General features: G+C 37.4%; 1 protein-coding gene across 1 annotated transcript in view; it reads left to right on the top strand.

Annotated features, from left to right (window-relative positions):
* The window catches only part of DNAH14 (dynein axonemal heavy chain 14), a 342,385-nt gene that overhangs the window by 13,550 nt on the left and 306,143 nt on the right, over positions 1–22,692 (top strand). Inside the window, 5 exon segments of the mRNA XM_056107024.1 lie at positions 365–427; positions 2,101–2,245; positions 6,409–6,540; positions 12,457–12,707; positions 14,219–14,348. Of these exon segments, the coding sequence (XP_055962999.1) occupies positions 365–427; positions 2,101–2,245; positions 6,409–6,540; positions 12,457–12,707; positions 14,219–14,348 (721 nt within the window).

The raw sequence follows: 22,692 nt of genomic DNA, 5'->3' as shown, positions 1-22,692 counted from the left end.
TACATAAGGAATCTATCTCACTGTGGTGATCAATTATTATATCTCAGTGTCGGAATGATTGTTTATATCAAGACAAAATGTTCCTGAGGAAAAAGATTGTGCTATGGTAACACATTAGTCCCCAAAATTCATGAACTAGATATTTCTAGATATTTATTTGGGAAAATAGTAGTTGTAGAATTTATCTCCTAATCTTTATTCTATTGAAGGTTTGGGAGAAAAGTGATATGCTCCAGTTTTAAGGTAACAGAATAAAAGAGACATATTCTGGAGAATTTTCTGGTACTATTAAGTCTTTACTAAATTTATTCTGTATAAATATATGATTCATAAACATATAATGTGAAAAACGTTTCCCTTTCAGAATAAATAAAGCTTTTGTTACCTGGAAATTCAACGTTAAAAGAGTTAAGAGGAAAAGGTGCTTGTAAGTATTTACATTTGTATTTCAAGAGAAAACTTTAATTCAAATATGATACAGTGGTTTACAAAAGTATAAATGTTTGAGTTCTGGGGGTTTAAGGTCCACACTGACCTACCACAATAATGCCAATATGCCTCCACCGTTATCCCTAGAAACTTTCCCACCTGCCACCTATTCTGCTTCATAGCTTTGGTTCTATTGTCAAAATCTAAAAATTTGTGTTTCTTCCCTTGCTTTGTCTCTTTATATACCACACATGAATGGGACCGTTGGATTTTTGTCTTCCTCCTTCAAATTTTGTTTTAACCCTCTAGTTTCATCCATGCTGTAGTTAAATGCAAGATTTTATCTTTTATTATCTTTAATTATGCCTGAGCACTTTGCATTCCACTGTGTATATGCACTACAACTTCTTTATCCATTCATCTGTGATGTTATATATATATATATATATATATATATATGTATTACATATATGCAACTGGTGTCTTTTATTCTTAGGATAGATTGGGTAATAGACAAGGAGTGGAATTGATGAATTATATGGATTTATATAATCCAATAATGGATTATATGCTTATGGAGTTTTTAAGATTGTTTTAAAGAAGTGTTTATATTTTATGGAAACAAAAAGACGTATGACAGTCTCACAAGAGACTTTGCTAGATGTAGTACTGTAGCACTGAGCACTGTCCTCCCATTGTTCATCGATTTGCTCAAGTGGGCACCATAACATCTCCATTGTGAGACTTGTTACTGTTTTCAGCATATTGAATATGCCATGGGGAGCTTACCATGCTATGCTGTGCAGGATACTCTTGGTAGCTTGCCGGGCTCTCCGAGAGGGGTGGAGGAATCGAACCCGGGTTGGCTGCATGCAAGGCAAATGCCCTACCTGCTGTGCTATCACTCCAGCCCTTGCTAGATGTATAGTGTGCAAATATTTTCTCCCATTCAGCACTGTGATTTTTATTTTAGCCATAGTTTCTAAACCAATTTGTTGATTTCTGCTTTAGCTTTTTGCCATTGAAGTAAAATTTTTGAAGATGCTTCTGAAGTCAATTATAATGGAGATTTCTGTCAATGTTTCCATGTATTTTATGGATTTGGGTCTAACATCAAGTCTTTAATCCATTTTTAATCAGGTTTTGGCATGATATAAGATATTGCTTGCAAGAATTACTAATTCTCAATTTTCTGTAAGAACTTGTGGTATTAGATAGTAGGTGCTGATAATAGGATAGTACTGATCTCCCCTAAATTAGGATAGAAATGGAGGAAGAATTCAGGAAATATTCGCCAAATGGTAACTAAGCTAGTTAATTTTCTTCTCTAATTAGGGAAAAAATATTTAAATTTAGTATAATAGAAATATAGTTTGTTTAACATGTCTGCATACTATTTCAAAATTATTAGAACTCAGGATCCTATGTAATAATATTATCTGTTCCTTCTCCTATTTTGTTCTTATTCAACAAATGTAGTATCTAAATTTTATCTGAATAGTTATCAGTCAACTTAACAAATAATGATCACTAATATTTGTTATTGTCTTTTAAAATATGAAAGATGCATTACATACTAACTACATGAATATGAGAGAAATTGTACTAGTTATCTCAAAATTCAACTCATTTTGAATGGGACATAAGTTGTGAAAAATTTCTAACCTTCAGATATTATCTGAACTGCCATCTCTTTTTTGCTGATAAGTTATTTCAAGAATGTCTGTATTATATAAAAGGACTTTGTGAAGATGCACTTACTATCAGAATTCATTATGGCCATAAAACTAATCCCTCTATCATATTTCTTGTAAAGGTGGGTATACATATGCTATTCTAAGGTAATATTGGTATGAAAATGGGTAGATATATACTACTATAAACTAATATTGGTATGAAGAATCTAGAAGGGACAAATGTAGTTTGAATAATATATATATTTAATAATATATATAAAGTATACTTTACATATAAAATGTAATTTTATAATAGATATAGAATGCATATATTTATTGAATGATATATATTCTAGACCCATAACTAGCAATGCCTTTGAACAGCAAATGCTCTAAAATGCCCCAAAAGAACATTATATGTTTGTGGAGTCTATTTCAGTAGTTAATATTCCGTATAAATAGTGTCTTCCTTGCACCTAACATAAAACTTTTTTTTGACTTTTTGGGTCACACCTGATGATGCTCAGGGGTTACTCCTGGCTATGCACTCAGGAATTACCCCTGGCAGTGCTCAGGGGAACCATATGGGATGCTGGGAACTGAACCCAGTTTGGCCACATGTAAGGCAAACGCCCTACTCACTGTGCTATAGCTCCAGCCCCTAACATAAAACTTTTATGATTCCCTTTATTTTCAGCTCTATATGTATAGTATTATTTGCAGCTATTAACTTGTTTCCAATACATAATTTATAGCAACCAGCTATTTCCCCCTCAGTGATAACATGTCAATATATTGTCTTTAGTTGTAGCTCAGAAGTTTCATTGAATTTTTGAATTCTTCTCTTATACAGAAGGTTACTGTTTTAAGAAATAACTATTTATTTATTATTTGCTTCTTGAGTCATTGCAGTAGTTCTCAGGACTTACTCCTGGCTCTGTGCTCAGGGATCACTCCTCATGGGCTCAGAGGACCATATGTGGTGCTGTGGATGGGAACAGGGTCAACTGAATGCATGGCCCATGTTCTACCTGCTATACTATCACTCTGACCCATAAATAACTTTATAGGATAGTTCTTTCTAAAAGGTTAAGAATATGGAAATGTAAATTTTGAGTGTTTAGTATATAATCGAGCAGAATTCTAGCAGCTTTTACTTCATTTGCCCACTGTGTTACAGAGAGACTGTAAAGTAAAACTGATAGTCATTTACAATGAGAATGAGAGTAATAATAAAGGGTTAGAGTTAAATCTGAGAGCTAAGATTTAAGTTAAATAGGAATAGGAGATCTTTCCCAGAGGGCAAATTTTTTATAGGACTTTGATGTGTAAGAAAATTGGCGAATTGTCATTAGATTGCTTTATTGTCAGGTGAGTACTGGTCAAACTCTCTAAGAAAAAAACAGCAAATTCTATCAAAAAATAGGGAGAAGAGATAAACAGAAACTTCCTCAAAGAGAAAAGTGATCAAAAAGCATATGAAAAAAATGCTACTGGGAGGATCCTCCCAGGATGGGAGAAGCATGCTGAAAGTAGACTATAGACCAAACATGATTGCTACTCAATGCCTCTTTTGCAAACCACAATACCCAAAAGGAGAGAGAGAACAGTGGGGAATGCCCTGCCACAGAGGCAGGGTGGGATGAAGAGGATGGGGGTTGGAGGGATACTGGGATCCATGGTGGTGGGAAATGGGCACTGGTGGAGGGATGGGTATTTGATCATTGTATAACTGAAACCCAAGCACAAAATTTGTAAGTCTACAATTGTACCTCATGGTGTCTCACTGATAATAAAAAAATAAATAGAGACACACCAAAAAAAAAATGCTACTGATCACTAATAATCAGGGAAATGCAAACCAAAACATTACCTCATAATTAAGACACTGGCACATATCAAACAAAACAACAACCAGTGTTGGCAAGGATGTGGGGTAAAAGATACCCTCATTCACTGCTGGTGGGAATGCTGACCAGTCCAACCATTTGGGAAGGCAATATGGTCTTTCCCCAAAAAACTGGGAATTGCTTCCATACAACTCAGCAATTCCACTACTTGGAATATTCCCAGGGGCCCAAAAGCACAATGCAGGAAAGACATCTCAATCTTATGTTCACTGAAGCAGTCTTCACTGTAGCCAAAATCTGGAAACAACTTGAGTGCCTAAGAACAGATGACTGTATGAAGGAATTATAGTACATATAGCACTGCACTGTAGCACTGTCCTTCCATTGTTCATCGATTTGCTTGAGCGGGCACCAGTAATGTCTCAACAAATTGTGAGACTTGTTATTACTGTTTTTGGCATATTGAATACATCACAGGTAGCTTGCCTGGCTTTGCTGTGTGGGCGGGATACTCTCCGTAGCTTGCCGGGCTCTTGGAGAGGGGCGGAGGAATCGAACTGGGTTGGCCGTGTGCAAGGCAAACACCCTACCCACTGTGCTATCGCTCCAGCCCACAGTACATGTACACAATGAAATACTATGCATCCATTATAAAATATGAAGTGCAATGAAAATCATGTCACATCAGTGAGAATGGCACATATCAAAAACAGTAGGAACAATCTGTGTTGGCAGGAATATGGTGAAAAAGGAACTCTTTTACACAGTTGGTGGGAAAGTTGTCTGATATACCCCCTGTGAAAAACAGTATGGAGAGTTCTCAGTAAACTTAGACTTGAACTGCCAAATGACCCAGAAATTCCACTTTTGGACATCTATCCCCAGGACATAAAAACCAGTCTCTCAAAAGGACATATGCACGCCATTATTCATCACTGCATTTAGTACAATAGCTAAGATATGGAATCAACCAGAGGCATCCAAGGACAGATGAATGGTTCGTGAAGATGTGGTATGTATACACTATAGGATACTGTGCAACTTCAAGGAATGATGAAATCATGCAATTTGCTGCAACATGGTTGGAATTGGAAAATATCCTATTGAGTGAAGTAAGCCAGAAGAAGAAAGACAAACACAGGATGATCTCACTTATCTGTGGATTGTAGACTACTATATGAGGAAATGTATTGTAACAAAAGGAGGATGCTTAGATTATCCTCGACCCTAGTGTTCAGAGAGGAGACAGAAGAGAAAGAAAGGAAAATCAATGGGGGGAAGAAGAGAACAAGAAGTAATGGATTAATAGGCACCAGGACTTGAGTTATAGCAGTGATTCAAGTGAGGGTTATCACCATCTACTCAAAACAAGATTCAAAAGAGCTGAAAACAAGATATCTAAGCAGCAAGCACTGCAACTTTGTAATTTGCCTGTCAAGTTGGCTGGTGGGGTTGGGGTGAGGGTTGGGATGGAGAGGGAATTGGTGTTGGAAGGGAACTGGTGGAAGGGTTGGTGTTGAATTATTGTATGCCTAAAATGCACCTATCAGTACTTTGTAAACCATGACTCTTTAATAAAAATTTAAGAAAGAGAAAAGGAAAGATAAAGTCATAAAATTTGCTGATACATGGATGGAGCTAGAGAAAATGATGCTGAATGAAGTTAGTCAGAGGGAGAGAAGAACAGATACAGAATGATCTCTCTCATATGTGGGATATAAAGAAAGTTTACAGGGGAATATCAAATGTAAAAGACAATAGAAATGAAAACAGTAGAACAGGTCTTCAGTAGGAAACTTGCTGTTGTTGTAGGGTTGGGGGTGCCAGGATAAGTTAGGGAAAGAAGCATTAGGACAATGGTAGAGGGGAAAAAATGCCTCCTCAGAAGCAGGATTGGAGTTGAAAAGAAAACTGAGAACATTGGTGGAAAGAAATGGACACTGATGCAGGTTTTGGTTTTGGAACATTATACACCTGAAACTTACTTATTAATAACTGGAGCTGGAGCAATAGCACAACAGGTAAGGCTCTTGTCTTACAGTCAACCAAGTTTTGGTCCCAGCATCCCATATGGTTCCCTGAGCACTGCGAGGAGTGGTTTCTGAGTGCAAAGCTAGGAGTAACCTCTGAGCATCTCCAGGTGTGACCCCAAAGCAAAAATTTAAAAAAATTAAATTTAAAAATAATAACTTTGTAATTCATAGTGATCCTATAAAAATAAATCAAATGTAGTGTGTGTCTCTTTATCTTGACAATTAGATTTAACTATAAGTGTTTGAATTTGAAGAGTGTATAAGCTTAAAGTTTAAGCTATAAGTTTAAAGCATAGCACATAAAAAAGCAAAGTATAAAATGTCCTATTATTTATGGAAAAAAGATTATTAAAATATTTTATTTTTTCTGTAAAAATGAATTTCAACATAAATACTCAACATTTAATATCATTTTGTTAGCTGGATAACACTAGAACATATTCTCTAGAAGAGTTTTGTGAAGAACAATTACAGCAAGTTACCCAGGCAACAAAGCAACTTGAAGATATCAGAGATAAATCAATTTCAGCAATTAAGGATGTCATTTTAAAGGTAATTTTATAAGTATCCTATTTATTGGCTTTTATGTATTGACTGAAGCACTTGTTCCAAATTGTATCCCTGAAAAAAGTGTTAGAAATGAGAGACAAAAGTATTTAGCCATCGGGGCCAGAGCGATAGCACAGCGGGTAGGGCGTTTGCCTTGCATGCGACCGACCTGGGTTCGATCCCCAGCATCCCATATGGTCCCCCAAGCACCGCCAGGAGTAATTCCTGAGTACAGACCCAGGAGTAACCCCTGAGCATTGCTGGGTGTGACCCAAAAAGAGCAAAAAAAAAAAAAGTATTTAGCCATCTATAGTTGGCTTTCTTACTGATTTCACTTGCATAGTCACCTTAAGTTTCATTCATTTTGTTTGAAAAAACATGATTTCATCCAAGTAGAATAATTTTCATTCATTTCATTCATCATCCTGTTATTCATCGATTGCCTCGAGCAGGCCTCAGTAATGTCTCTTTCATCCTAGCCCTGAGATTATATTCAAGGCTCTTTAGGAGAATGAGACCCATCATTGTTACTGGTATTTGGCATATTTGGTACGCCACGGGGAGTTTGCCAGACTCTGCCCTGTGGGCAGGCTATATTCAATAGCCTGCAAGTTTGTCCAGAGTAGGAATGAGATAATAAGATATCATAAAAAGATGTCCTGATAAGATGTCGCACGGCCGCAAATGCGGCCGCACGGTTCTGGGAGCTGGATTTTATAGTCTCTGAGTCTTGGCCGTTGATGGGATTACATGGCGCCAGGGGGCCAGGTGGTGGGTGTGACCCCCGCCTACTGGAATTTGAAGGATCTGGGTGGAGGATGCTCGACTCCAATCCGAGTAGGCTTGGAGATCTCGGCCCCGGAACCCGCGTGACTTTGTCCCTCTGCCAGTACCTTCATGTGTGCGGAGAGTGGTCTCAGCATGGTGGTGGCTGGTCCTGGAGGTCTTTGGCTGCGGGAGCCCTGGTCGAGGCGGGGAGGAAAGCTCAACCCGCTCCCCTCCAAGGAGAATAATATTCCATTGAATATGTATTCCTCCACTTCTTCATTCAGTTTTTTTGCCAGTAAATATTTAGATTTATTTTATGTTTTACAAGCCATTTTCTTTTTGTTGTTGCCATTTTTAAAAATAAGTTTCCTATCCCTTTATCCACTTCTGAGACTACAGTGATTTGCAAATTCATGCTTTTAATGGTATTTCATAGCTACATTCTTTTTATTCTTTTTTCTCCTCTAACTTTGATTATTTAAATTTATCTGTATTTTATCCCAATTGATTTTTGGTGTTTGTTTTTCTCTTCCTTTTGTTGGTGATGGTTTTGTTTTTTGTCTGTTTCTTTTGAGGCAGGAGGGACCACGCTTGGTTGTGCTCAAGGCTTATTACTGGTTTTGCACTCAGAATCACTGTTGATGGTCCTTGGAGAACCATATGTGTGCCAGGGATTGAACCAGGGTGGTTGCATTGAAGGGCCTGAAGTCTGGTTTTTTTTTTTTTTTGCTTTTTGGGTCACACCCAGCGATGCTCAGGGGTTTCTCCTGGCTCATGCACTCTGGAATCACTCCTGGCGGTGCTCAGGGGACCGTATGGGATGCTGGGAATCGAACCTGTATCGTCCATGTTGGCTGCATGCAAGGCAAACGCCCTACCCGCTGTGCTATCGCTCCAGCCCCTGAAGTCTGTTTTTGAAGCTCTCTACTGAAGTTTTCATTCCTTCATTCATTTGTATTCGTTAGCTTCTATTCCAGTTTTATAGTTTCTATCTCTGCTATAACATCTTGTTTTTGCTTGTATTATTTTCTAATCCTATTCATTTGTCTATTTGTGTTCTCTTGGAGCTCTCTGAGCAACTTTAGAACAAATATTCTAAATTTCTTTTTGGATAATTCCTGAACATTCATTTTGTTAGGATGACTAGAAGAAATGCATTACATTCATTTTTACAGTCATGTTTCCCTGATTTTCATAATTGCTATAGTCTCATATAGAGGAAGGTATATTTGAAGAAGCAGTCCTTCTCATCCTGCCTTCATTATGGTATGATCTCAGCAAGAGAATACCTTTACTTTTGGTCAGGTGGTCAGACATGTCAGTATCTTGTGATCCTAGGTCTTAGTGATGTGGGGTGCCAGATGTGATATCTTGAGGATGCATTAAGCAATTGAAACACACTCAGGCTTTTGAAATCCACAGCATCATCAATTGTATGGTCCTTGGAAAGCACCATGGAGGTACAGCAAGGCTGCAAGAGCAGTTTGGGTTCTTGATGATGCCTCTTGTCAGCTAGAGATAAGAGCAGAGGGTAGTGGTAACTGGAACGGTGCTATAAACACATTCAGCTACTGGGACTATATTCAAATGACTGTTTAATGGTGGGACCAGTGGAGGTATATGCAATTATGAGAGGGCAGACCTCAATATCCAGGTCAACTGTGGGTGTATTGATAATTACTGGAAACTAATGGTTAGCATATTTTACGGTGGCTACTATATTTCACTATGTGTTCTTGGCAGTTGGAGGCTGGTGATGGAGGTCAAGCTGGGGTGATATAGGTGCTCAGTTGTGGGATTCATTGTACTTACTAACAGTAGTGCAGGCCAGTGACCGAAGATGGAGCCTGATTTCAACCCGCATACATCAATGAGTTAGTAATGAGTTATCAGGTCTACAGCATGCAAATGCACAGGTAAGGGACCTATCCCTGAGTATGTGCATGACAGAATTGGTCATCAGTGGGGGTCCAGGCTGTGTCTGGCATTCATGCAACCATAGAAATCTGGACTAGCTTCCAGTGTGTTTTTTTCTGGGCTCTGGCAGAAACAGGTGGCAGTGGTGGATAGGGGCTTATGTAGTTGTACTAGTGAACGCAAGCAAATACAAAAACTGGTGAAATCTGTTCGACTGACTATTGACTCTTCACTGCCAAAGCCTGTTGGATTTGTCAGTACAATAGGCCACTATGAACTGAAAAATGCTCTTGCTTCATGATTGCTGTTGGCTGTCTGTTTTCTTCCTTGTTCTAGTCATATAATTCAGTTTTGCTGCTCAAGGTGCCCCACTGAAGTGCCACTTGGTGTGCTACTCCAAAAGGCTAGGAAAACTTGTGACTCATTCTATTCTTTTCCAGGTTTGGGAGTTCCTCTTTATTTTTTCTTAACCACACCTGTTGGTGCTCAGGGCTTACTCCTGGCTCCACTCTCAGGGATGACTCCTGGCATGACTCAAGGGATCATATGGGATTCCAGGGATCAACACCAGGTCAGCTTCATGCAAAGTAAATGCCTTATCAGCTATTCTTTCTTTCAGACCCTGGGGAGCTTCCTCTTGATGCTCCGTGATGTCAGCTAGTGGGAGGGAGTGATACAGGCAAATAAAATGTGTCTCCCTTATCACTTGCTATAGCACTTGTTATTCTCTGTAGCACTGTCCTCCCATTGTACATCGATTTGCTCGAGCGGGTACCAGTAACGTCTCCATTGTGAGACTTCTTGTTACTGTTTTTGGCATATCGAATATGCCATGGGGAGCTTGCCAGGCTCTGCCGTGTCAGCGGGACACTCTGAGTAGCTTGCTGGGCTCTCTGAGAGTGACGGAGGAATAGAACCCAGGTCAACTGCGTGCAAGACAAAGCCCTACCTGCTGTGCTATGGCTCCAGCCCCGCTGTTATTCTCAGGGTTTTAAAATCTTATTTTAATTAATTTAAGTATTTTTGAAGTAATACTGTTATACCAGTGTACATGTTTATGTTTTTGATGTACAAAGTTTCTATACCTCTACTACCATCAAAATGATACACACCCTTCAGGGTTTTTGTTTTTACTCTTTTGCTAACGTTTCATAAGTACACTCCAGAGCTCTCCCAAAGAGAGCATGAATATTTCTGTTCATGTAAGGATATCTAATACATAGTAACTATTGATTTTCTCAGGGGGTCCTGGAGTGGAAGTGGGGGCTACAGATAGTCAGACCCTAACAGTTCACTAAAATGTCCAAATTTCCTGGCCAAACACTAGGACTTGTTCACTTGATCTCTTGATCACTTGACATCCCGTTACTCATTGATTTGCTCGAGTGGGCACTAGTAATGTCTCCATTCGTCCCTGTTGTGTGCTAGTATAGACCAATGGCGTCTGCTCGTTCTGGGAACACGAAGAGCCTCAGACTGATCATTCAGGGTCTTGACGAAGAAGTCTGACCATCTCATAGGTGAGTGGCCACACGATCTTTTGACCTCCCGTGGAATCCAATCAGTAATGGCTCTAGTCCAGCGGTCATCTCCAAAATCTCATAACATGTCCAGCCCATCTGATTTTTGATGCGTTGGCAAATGAGACAGCGTCCCTGATTCTTGATTGTCGATGGAGGTTGGAACTCTGGATTCTTTTTCTCATTTGAGTGAAGCGTGATACTCCAAGCATAGCTCTTTTGATTCTTCTTTGGGAGACCCGAATAGCGTTCTCATCCTGTTTTCGTAGGGCCCAGGTCTTTGAGGCGTATGTTAATGCAGGAAGAACAGTAGAATCGAAGAGATGTGCTCAGAGATGGAGGTTTTTTGTCTTCTAAGCTATTTCTTCGACGCTCTTGAAGGCATTCCAAGCTGCTCTCTTCCTCCTGCACAACTCAGGTGCCAGGTCATTCATCATGTTGACTTCTCAACCTACGTACACATAACTGTTGCATTCAGAGATGTTCGTTTCGTTGAAAGCAAATGGAACATCAGGAACGAGACCGTTTCTCATAAACATTGTCTTTGTGAGATTCAGCTATAGTCCAAACTTTCCAAACTCACAAAGTCGGCCAGCATTTGTGCCGCTTGGCTGATGTTTGGTGTTATTAGAATGGTGTCATCAGCGAAGTGGAGGTGCCAACTGTCTATCCAGTAAACACTAGGACAGAAATGTCAAATAGACTGCTTGCTAGAATCAACAAGAATCACCTGTGGGTGGGAGGTAATCCTGATATTCTGGACCGTCTTAGACTGATTACATTTAGAATTTCTTTTTTGTTTGTTTTTGGTTTGGGGGTTTGCATACCTGGCTGTACTTAGGGCTTACTTCTGGGTCTATGCTTGGTGGGGTTAGGGGACCATGGTGATGCTGGGCATTGAATCCGGGTTAGTTGCATTCAAGGCCAGTGTCTTATCCACTGTACTATCTCTCAGCCTCCTAAAAAAAATCTCAAATGGAAGAGCTCAAGGAGCACTGGCAAAAGCCTGTCAAGTGAGTCTAATGTACTCCTAGGTTGAAACTATTCCAGGTGCTTTTTTGGGCAATGACTGAGTCTAGAAAAATATTAAAAGTAGAGAAGTGATTAGATAGAAGCCAAGCGACATCATCCATGAAGTGCACATGGAGTCAAATTCAAGATGTGCCTAACCCCTGTGTCATCAGGCTGAGGATTGCCAAGAGTGGTCTCTGGATCCCCTAGGAGGCCTCCCACATCAGAAAGAAAACAAAAGGTAAAGAAACTACTTGTGTCTAAAATGGAAAATGTAAAGTAACTTCAAATTTAGAAATTAATTTAGAAATATTAAATAGTACTGGTGTCACCCATATATGTGTATATTTGTATAATTTTTAACAAATTCTTCAATAATCAGCTTAAGAAATATTTTACTTAAAAACAAAACTCTAAAACCATATCTCAATCTAAATATGATTTTAGAGTTTTGTTTTTCCTATCTGAATTCTATTAACGTTCCTGCTCAGAAGACCCCAAATTTCACAGGCTTCAGAACACATAAATTGTTTTCTTTTTTGTTTTACACTTCAGTATAGTGGAAGTATGAAATAAAATTTTAATGAGTGTTAGTGATGTCTAATTCTGATGTTTTTCTCACCAATAAAAATAATTCAAACAAGAAATCATTCTATATTAACATAGGAAATCACTTAACTCTAAAATTTTTGTTGACATTCAGGTGGCAAAAAGGGAAAATATTGAAACATACTTTGTGCCAGAAGTTCCTGAACAGAATACAGCACATTTCATGTTGCCAAAATACAAACGTTTATTAGAAAGAGTTTTGAGGTTTCTGAAGCTGATTGACTGCTTATTTCTGGAACTAATTCACCAATTAATGCATAATGCAATCACAATGCTTTTGGAATTCTTTCATTGTTCTGCAAGTATGCTGTTGTCAGTGGAAAAAAAGAATGAACATCTTTTCAAGTAATCATAATTTTAGACTTATAAAAGAACCATATCTTTTTTGACTTATAAAAGGAATTAATACTCATAATGTATAGAAATATATAATATATTATAATGACTAAATATTGTGTACTATAGTATGCAATAATATATTGCCATTGTGAAGGAAAAAGGGAAACAGTTTCAAAAATTAAATCAGAAATGTGGTATTCATTGTAGCTTCTTTCATTTGTGACTAGTTATTTGAAGTTGTTTCCCATTTTTCTTAGTTACTTTAGATAAATATTTGTCTATTTTGTTGATCTTTTCAAAGTAACAGCTCTTATTTTCATTGAGATTTGTAGTTTACTTTGTCTATTTAAATTTTTTAGTTCTTATCTTCATTTTCTTATTTCTTCTGACTTTGTTAATTTAGATTATTTGAAATTTATCTTGTTTCTTGAGATAAGTATATATTGCCATATACTTCCCTTTAAAAGTACAGTTTTTGCTGCAAACCAATTATTTTGGTGTGTCATATTTTAAGCTCCATTTGTTTTTAAATATTTTTTTCAAGTTCTCCTTTGAAATTTATATTGTCCCAGGAGAGATTTGGTAGCATATTGCTAATATCCACAGGTTTGTGACTTTTTATCACTGTTATCACTGTTTATCACTGTCCTCCCGTTGTTCATCGATTTGCTCGAGCGGGCCCAGTAACATCTCCATTGGAGACTTTGTTGTTACTGTGTTTGTCATATCGAATACATCACGGGTAGCTTGCCAGGCTCTGTCATGCGGGCGAGATACTCTCAGTAGCTTGCCGGGCTCTCCGAGAAGGGCAGAGGAATCGAACTTGGGTCGGCCATGTTGGCTGCATGCAAGGCAAACGCCCTACCGCTGTGCTATTGTTCCAGCCCGTGACTTTTCATAGTCCTAGTATTTGGTTTCTAGTTTGATAGCACTGTGGTTGGAAAAGATGCTTGATATAATTTTAATCTTCTTAAATGTTTTACTACTTTTTGGTCAGTTGTTAGTGGCCCAACAAATATATCTAACCTTGAGAATGTTCCATGTGCCCATGAGAAGAGTGTGTATTCTATTGCTTCTAGATAGAATGTTGTGTATATGCATATGCTTATTAATACAACATATAACTGCCTCCAAATATGAATACCTACTCTATGTTGTTTGAAGGGCTCTTAGTCTATTTATATTTACTGAAACTATTGATATATATTTATTGACATTTTTAATTGCTCTCTAACTGATTTTGTAATTCCTTTCTGTTCTTGTGTCTCTTATTTTGCTTTATTATTTGACAACTTTTGTTAGCATTGATTTGAGCTTATTTATAATACTTATTTTGTTTCTTTTTTTAAGTTATGTGGTTTGCACACATGCATACACACATACTTTTTTAAAGTTACTAACAAGTCAATTTTGAGCTCATTCTAATAGTTTATATTCTGATTCTCCTTACTCAGATGTTTTTGTATACTTTAAAACTATTTTTTCTTACCCTATTTTTAAAAAATTTTTTAATCTAGAATATACAAAGATGTCTTTGCTTATGTTGGAAAGATGACAAATGACCAGGAGGATCCTACTAGTATTTCAAATTTACAAGATACTTATTTTCTAAAGTCTGAATTAAAAGCAGAAGCTGAAATTAATGAGGTAAAAGTTTTTGAAAAATACAAACAATTTTAAGCAAAATTAATGGTTAATTTTGGAATAAAATGTGATTTGTAATTAATACAATTTTTCCCAACATGTATAAAGAATACATACACACCTGCTTCCAATGTAGAAAATAATTACACTTCTCTCAGTTTCGTTTCTTATATATTATTGAGACTATACTATGTACCAGTCATAGAATGAAGTGCTGAAATGCGGTAGTAATAAGAATAAAAGCCCTAGAGAATCATATGGGGTGCCAGCAGTTTTGAATCCAGGTCACTCACATGCAAGGCAAGCGCCCTACCAGTTGTACTATCTCTCCAGTCCCAGAGAGATAGAGAATATTGTTCTCAGTACTATGAAGAAAAATAAAGGAAGACAGGTCATATGGAGTGAAATTTTTACATGGAACTGATAAAATAGTTATCACTCCCTAATGTATAAATTTTCTTTATTTTACTTCAGAGTACTTTCATTTATGTGTTACTAATTGAAAGGTAACATGTCATGTGCAAAATACTTTGGGGGGGCCAAGGCATCTCAGAATGTATGCTCGACATGCTGTAGGTCTGGGTTTGATCCCCAACACCATGGGCCCCACAAGCACTGCCAAGCAAATCCCCTAAGCACTGAACTAAGAACAGCTCTAGAGTACTGATAAGTGTGGTTCAAGATTGAACAAGAAAAAGCACATTTGGAAGAACATAGAGGATTTCATTTGTATATTTTTTCTTGTGATAAACAACCATCCTTGCACACTCCCCACCAGTATTTTCTGGAATTAAAATTTCATGTGGTAGAAACTTGTCCTGTTTGACAAAATCTGATTTTTATGAGATAGCCTTGTAAATTAAGTGCTTTCAGTATTTTTTGCTTTACATATATTTTAAGCAGATGTGGTAACGGGAAGATGTTGATATTTATTAAACTCAAATATGCACACTTACATAGATTGAGGCCTGAAGTTATGTGCAACAAGACACATGTGCAAAAACTATCTGTGTGATAGGATGCTAGATAAGTTTTACTTTATTATATACATTTATTTTTAGTCTAATATATATGCATTATAGCTATAAATTTTGAATTAAGTGCATTATAGCTGCAAAAATATATAATATATGTACAACTTAAAGTAGAGCTGAGTAAAATCCACATATACTTCAGCCAGCTTAATGTCTCTTTTTCACATCTCATCTTGATAAAACAAATCATCTATTCTATTATTAATAAACTTTAGGATTCTTTTCAGATTTAATTTTTACTATTAGACACAATTTTGCTACAAATGCATTTGTATGTATACTCTTAACTATTGATTAATTTCTAATAAATAAATTTTCTGGGCCCAAAAAGTATAAACTATATAAAAGTATAAACTATACTTAAACTATACTAAGGCAAAGTTCTTTTCCAAAGTGCTAGATACCAATTTAAATGGCCTTTGGCAAAGCACGTGTTTTTATTGTTTCATTTTTTCACAAATTCTCACCAGCATTTAATGTGCTTGTTAATTGTATTGTGTTTTGAACTTGCATTACCCTTATATCTAACTTTGTGTGGATTTCAAAATAACATACTATTAGGAACCAGGGAGATGGTTCAGGGATCATTCAAGGGCATATGCCTTTCATAAGCAAGGACCTAAGTTTAATCCCTAGAATTTGATATCTCCTTTCCTGAGCACTCCTGGGCCACAGCAGTACCACAGCGCTGATCCTAGAACAGAACCATATGGCCCAGTTGACCAAGTACTGGTCAGATTGATCCCTGTACCCCCTGAACAATGCTTAGGAGGTCCTTCAAACACATTATTAAACACTAACTTTACATCTGATGTTTTATCTCATTAGCTTGTGAGGTTATTATTCTTATTTGAGAGGATTTTTTTTAAAAAATTTCAGTTTATTCTACTGATCACTTAGGTTTTCACCTTTAAATATATTTGATTATTAGTAGTCATTTCAATGTAGTAGTCATTTCAATGTATCAATCCTTCTATTTATGTTTGTGTTTGAAATTATTCACCATCCTAAAGTCATAAAAATATTTTCTTTCAGTTTTACAGTTTATTTCTCACTTCTGTCTTTATCTGTGAATGTTTTCTATGTGTATATATAGTAGAGGAATCTGTTTTCATTTATTTTTGTATGAGCAACTACTTCCCTAGAATAATTTTATCTATATATTTCAATGTTTATCTGCAGTGTCATCTTTCTCATCTATCATGTTCCTGTATTTGTATGCCTTCTAGCTCCAGACTTTCTGTTCTGTTCTTCTGTTAGCCATTTTTATGCCAATTCCTTATACAACTAATTATGCATATTTGAAATTAGTCTTCCCAAAATGTATCTTGTCTATTAATATGCATTTCAAGATCAAACACTATTTAAATTTTTGCTGAAATTGCCCAGAATATATAGATATATAGGTGGAGATAATATTTTATAATATTGGGTCTTCCTACCATTGTTGTTTGATCTTTAAAATATTTTTCAATATACTATACATTTTTTTCCACAGAAAGCTTGAAATTTTTTGTTAAATTTAAATTATTTCATCTCAAATGTTTGACTTTTCCCCAGATTTCTGAAAAGGTACTCTATATGCTTTCAGTCTTCATGATGGTTGACACTTGTGTCTCTCAGCATGTGCTGTATCCTGGAGAACATTCCATATACATTAAAACCTCGGTATTCAGCCTACAGTGGGTGAACAGTCTATTTAACACAGTCTACAAACCCTCATTTATGATTATTGTTTCCTTATTGATTGTCTGTCTGATTCATCTGTTCCAATAATGAGAGTTCCAATGATGTCAAAGCATCCTACTTGCATTGTGTTGCTGTCAATGTCTTTGGACTTGATCAAAACAGACTTATTTACTTTGATGTCTCTTTATTTGTTGCATATATATTACTTAGTGCTAAATCCTCTTGCTATATTCATCCCCAATTATCATATAATGTCAATCCATGTCTATTGCTACTATTTTTATTTATTTATTTTATATTGAATTAAATTTTATTTTATATTTGGATCTCATTATAATCACCATGAGTGACCTGTCTTTAATAAAACTTCTAAGGAAATCCTGTGTTAATATATTTTGGAGTTTGCATGAAATAGGTAAGGCCTACTTATGTAAATTTTCTCCTTACACTTTATATAAACACTGTGGTTTGCAAAGTTGATCATAATGATTTGTTATCGGTGTACAACATTCCAACACCAATCCCACAACTATTATCACCTTTCTTCCACTATTGTCTCTAGTTATCCTAACCACTCCTCAAGCCTACCCCCATAACAGGCCCACAATAATTTATTTTATATTGCTTGTTATTAGTAAATTGCTATCAGAATGATGAAAAGATATTTCCTTAGAAGATTAGTAAAAATTGTTGTATCTCACCACGGAGACATTAAGTTCTTGTATGAGGAATTACTAAGATGTTGTTACAGGTTAAGTGTTCTGTGTTACTGTTTGGTTAGTCAAGATTTGTTGCCTTCTATGTTATATCCCATCCACTTGAGTGCTACTACTGGGTTATCAGTGTTGTAGAATTTGGAGATGTCGTGCAGCCATCCCGAAAGTCCAAAATTTTTAACTGGTTGATATAGCTGGAGCCAATTTTTTAACTGGGCAACTGCTTTGGGGTTCAGCCTTGACTGCTTAGGCTTCTGGAAGTACAGGGAGGTGGGGCATAGTAGCCCACCTCTACTATGAGAAAGTCTGGAGATTTCAGTCACAAAGTCCCACATACTTCAACTTTTGCAGGCTGATTTCAGGTGAGGCTCGGTCCTGAGACAATGGAGTCCAGCTAGAGGCGTGGCAGCAATTTTGCAGTATGGCAGCAAGCAGCTTCCAGGACTCTGTTTGGGTGGGCCCTTGGTTGGCCTACCCCACTCCAGGTACCCTGGATGCCTCAGCCATGTACAGGTGTCCAAAGGATTTTTGGCAGCTGGTTGATCTCTTTCAAAATTTAATTATGAGTCTGGACTTGCTACCATTTTTAGATTAAACTCTATTTCATCTAAGTATGATGTCTTTGCCTTACTTAGATTGCCAGTTCCCTGCATGAATGTGTTTTAAACTCTTAATTTGAATCTGTATTTTTCACTGAAGTTCAAGTCAGTGTCTTGCAAACAGCAAAAGGGAATAGGTTTTGTTTTCTTTTTTCTTTTCTTTTTTTTTTTTTGGTGCTCTATTAACTTTATTGTTAAAATTATAATTGCTTGTGCTTAATTGTTTTACTCAAAGTTAATTAATTAGGACTCTGCAATACAAGAACACCACAATTGACATGTTTTTAAAAATTGCTATATTGGGGACAGAGAGAGGGTACAGCAAAAAGGATGCTTGGCTAAAATGCAACTGACCCAGTTTCAATCCTCGGCACCGTGTGTGGTCCTCCAAGTACTATTTTGAGTGATTTCTGAGCTCAGAGACAATGCTAATCCCTGAGAATCACTGGGTGTGGCCAAAATACAAAACCAAAATTGCTATAAAAATTTTCATTTTAATTGATTCGTTGAATCACCGTGAGAACAGTTACAAAGCTTTCAGGTTTAAGTCTCAGTCATACAATGACCAAAAACCCATCCCTTCACCAGTGCATATTTTCCACCACCAAGGTAAAGGTAAAGGTAAAGGTAAAGGCCCTCCCGTTGATCGTCGATTTGCTCGAGCGGGCCCAGTAACGTCTCCATTGGAGACTTTGTTGTTACTGTGTTTGGCATATCGAATACGTCACGGGGAGCTTGCCAGGCTCTGCTGTGCGGGCGAGATACTCTCAGTAGCTTGCCGGGCTCTCCGAGAGGGGCGGAGGAATCGAACTCGGGTCGGCCATGTTGGCCGCTTGTAAGGCGAACGCCCTACCTGCTGTGCTATCGCTCCACCACCAAGAACCCTCATATTACCTCCCATCCCACCCCTCCCTATGCCTGTGAGCCAGATGATTTCCACTTAACTCTCTCTCTATTTTGATTACATTCATTATTTCGACAAAAGATGCATCATTGTTATTTGGAATTTTACCCCAACAATCAGACCCGCTGAAAAGGCATTGTGAAATAATTTGCTTTCTATTGCTGGTTATGAAGACCATATGATGTTGCGGCCACACGATTTTGGATTTCTGATATTTTACTAATTAAGTCTAGAGGGATTTCTGCCAAAATCTGCATAGTTCCGAGATTGGTTTGTGTGTCTCTGGGGCCACAGCCATGCCGGAGAGCCACTTCGTGGCGCCCGGGGTTGGGGGGAGGGGGTGCAACTCATGGTTTCGGTCAGGCAGGAAGAGGTTTTGTTTTCTGATTCACTTGGTCACTTTGTCTTTCATTTGGTGAACTCAGACCATGGACTTTTTTTTTTAATTAATGAAAAACCATGAGGTACAGTTGTAGACTTACAAATTTTTGTGCTTGGGTTTCACTTATACAATGGTTGAGTACCCATCCCTCCACCGGTGCCCATTCCCAACCTCCCATGCTCCCAGCATCCCTCCCACCCCCATCCCCCCATCCCACCCCACCCCTGTGGCAGGGTATTCCCTTTTGTTCTCTCTCTTCTTTTGGGTGCTGTGGTTTGCAAAAGAGGCATTGAGTGGCAATCATGTTCGGTCTATAGTCTATTTTCAGCATGCATCTCTCATCCTGGGAGGGTCCTCCCAACACCCTTTACTTGGTGCTCCCCTCTCTATCTGAGCTGCCTTCTCCTTCAGCATGTGCGGCTGGCCTCCAAGCCATGGAGTGAAGCTCCCGAGACCATGGACATTTAGATATTATTAACACAATGGAACTTATTGGCACTTTTCAATATGGTTTTTGGATTTTCTTTTCAGTTTGTCTTTGTTTCTTTTGACTTCCTGTTGTTTTTTTCCCCCTTATGCCTTGCTACTTGCCTGTTACGCAGACCAGGTCACATTTGCTTATTCTTGGTTCTTTTATGTATTTTTATCTTGAAATAACCTAAACTTCCATTTAAAGTTCCAAGATTATATCCACTTAAATATTTGTGTGTGTGTGTGGTTCTGAGTTCAAACCCAGATCTCATGCAAGTCACATGCTGTACTGTTGAGCCACATTCCCTGCCCTCACTTTTAAAATTTAAAGCAATTAAGTCTGGTTCATTGTAGGAGCCCCTATTATCTATATCCTTGTGTCCCACAATTTAGTTTTGTTTTAGTCATACAAATTTTAATTGAGGCTTATATCATCCTATAATAGAATATCATTTTTATATTGTCCTACAGGGCCATTTAAGTGGCCATGAATTCTTTTTTTTTTGCTTTTTGGGTCACATCTGGCAATGCACAGGGGTTATTCCTGGCTCTACACTCAGGAATTACTCCTGGTCATGCTCAGCGGACCATATGGGATGCTGGGAATCGAACCTGGGTTGACTGCATGCAAGGTAAATGCCCAGCTCGCTGTGTTATTGCTTCAGCCCCTGAATTCTTTTAACTGTTGTTTAAACTTAATAAAACTTTTGATTATTCATTTGAATCGAATTGATAACATAACTGGACAGTCTTTGTCAAAGACAGGTCTCTCTTTTTCAACACTTTGTATATATTATATGCATATACATATATATATATGTACCTTATAATCTGTAAAGTTTTTTGTTGATAAATCTTCTATGAGTGCTATAGGTTTTCCCTTATTGTGCTTATTGTGAGTCTTGGCTTTTGCTGCTTTTTGAATTTTGTCTTTATTTTTGTCATTTTAATTATAATTTAATTTTAATTTTGCCAATTATAATTGGTGTTCATCTTTTTTGAGCTTATTTGGTTTGGAACTGAGTTTTTTGAATCTTGGTGTATGTTTTCTTTATCAAATTGGTAAAGTTCTTGGCTGTTATTTAGTAAAACAAGCATTTTCCCCTCTGGTTCCAGAATTCATATGGTGCAAATTTTTTTCATCTTAGTGCTGTCACATATTACATTTTTTTAAATTTTAAAATACTTTTGTTTCTTTGCTAGAGCATCATACAAGAGGTAGGGTGATTCCCTTGTATGTAGGCAACCTGGTTTTAATCTGATCTCTAACATCTCATGATCCCTGAGTGCAGAGCTGGAGAAAGCCTTGAGCTCCATTGGAATAGTTAAAAATTAAATAAATAGATAAATAAATTGTTTTTGTTTCCAATTCTTTTTATTTTTTTAGTTTATTTTAAAAATTTGTATTGATTGAGAGCCTGTGGTTTACAATACTATTAATAATTTTTTCACATGCACATAATTTCAACACCACACCCATCACAGTGTGCCCACCTTCCTCTCCCAAGGATGCCAACGTCCTACCTTTCAAACTCCCCGCTATCGATTTAATTGTTTAGATCAGTTCTCCTATTTTGTTGCCTTTGGACCTTTGTTTCTACCTTGTTGTGTATCTTTAAGTCCACATATGAAAACATTCTGTTCTATCATTATCTTCCCAACTTCAATCAGCATGATACCCTCTAACTCCAACCATGTTGCTGCAAATTGTATGATTTTGTTCTTTCTTAGAGCTGTATAACACTCCATTGTGTATATATACCACAACATTTTTATTCATTCATCTGTGGTTAGACATTTGGGTTGCTTTCCAAGTCCTGGTTATTGTACTAAGTGCTACAAGTAATAAAAATGTGCATACATCTTTTCAAATTACTTTTATGTATTTTGGAAGTATATGCATACATATATATATAAATACATATAATGTATTGCTTCTGAACACTATGCAATATTGTCATTCGTGCAAAAAAATTTTTTCCTCCAAAGCAGTGCTCACAAAACCAAGAGTGATTATCTTTCCTGGTGATTCTCTGGCAATGGGGCTGGTAGTTCAATGTGAGGGTTCAAAGATGAAGGGCTTCCAGAGCCAATCTATGACTGTCCCTGGTGGATGTTGGGGGGTCTGTGTGCTGTCAGGATTGAAGTGGAGCATGTTCCTTAACCTATGTACTATCTCTCTAGTCCTTTATTCACCAAATTTAATATCTATTTTTTTAAAATTTTTTTTGCTCTTTTTAGCTCACACTTGGTGATCCACAGGGGTTTATTTCTGGCTCATGTATTCAGGAATTACTTCTGGCAGTTCTCAGGGGACCATATGGGATTCTGGGAATCGAACCCGGGTCAACTACATGCAAGACAAATGTCCTACCGGCTGTGCTATTGCTCCAGCCCATGATAAACAAACTATTAATGTTTTCTTGTGGACTAGTTGAAAATTGCTCCTATCCTATGCACTTGCAGCAGATTTGCTAATGGTTGGAAGCATGGAAAGCCATGACATAGCCTTCTGTTTGACCCATTTCACCCCAGGGCAGTGCCTGGGGAGA

The sequence above is a fragment of the Sorex fumeus genome, unplaced genomic scaffold, assembly GCF_029834395.1.
Source record: "Sorex fumeus unplaced genomic scaffold, SorFum_2.1 ptg000007l, whole genome shotgun sequence".
In the NCBI taxonomy this organism is placed as follows: domain Eukaryota; kingdom Metazoa; phylum Chordata; class Mammalia; order Eulipotyphla; family Soricidae; genus Sorex; species Sorex fumeus.
Note: the sequence above shows the minus strand (reverse complement) of the source record. Positions and strands in the feature narration are given on the sequence as shown.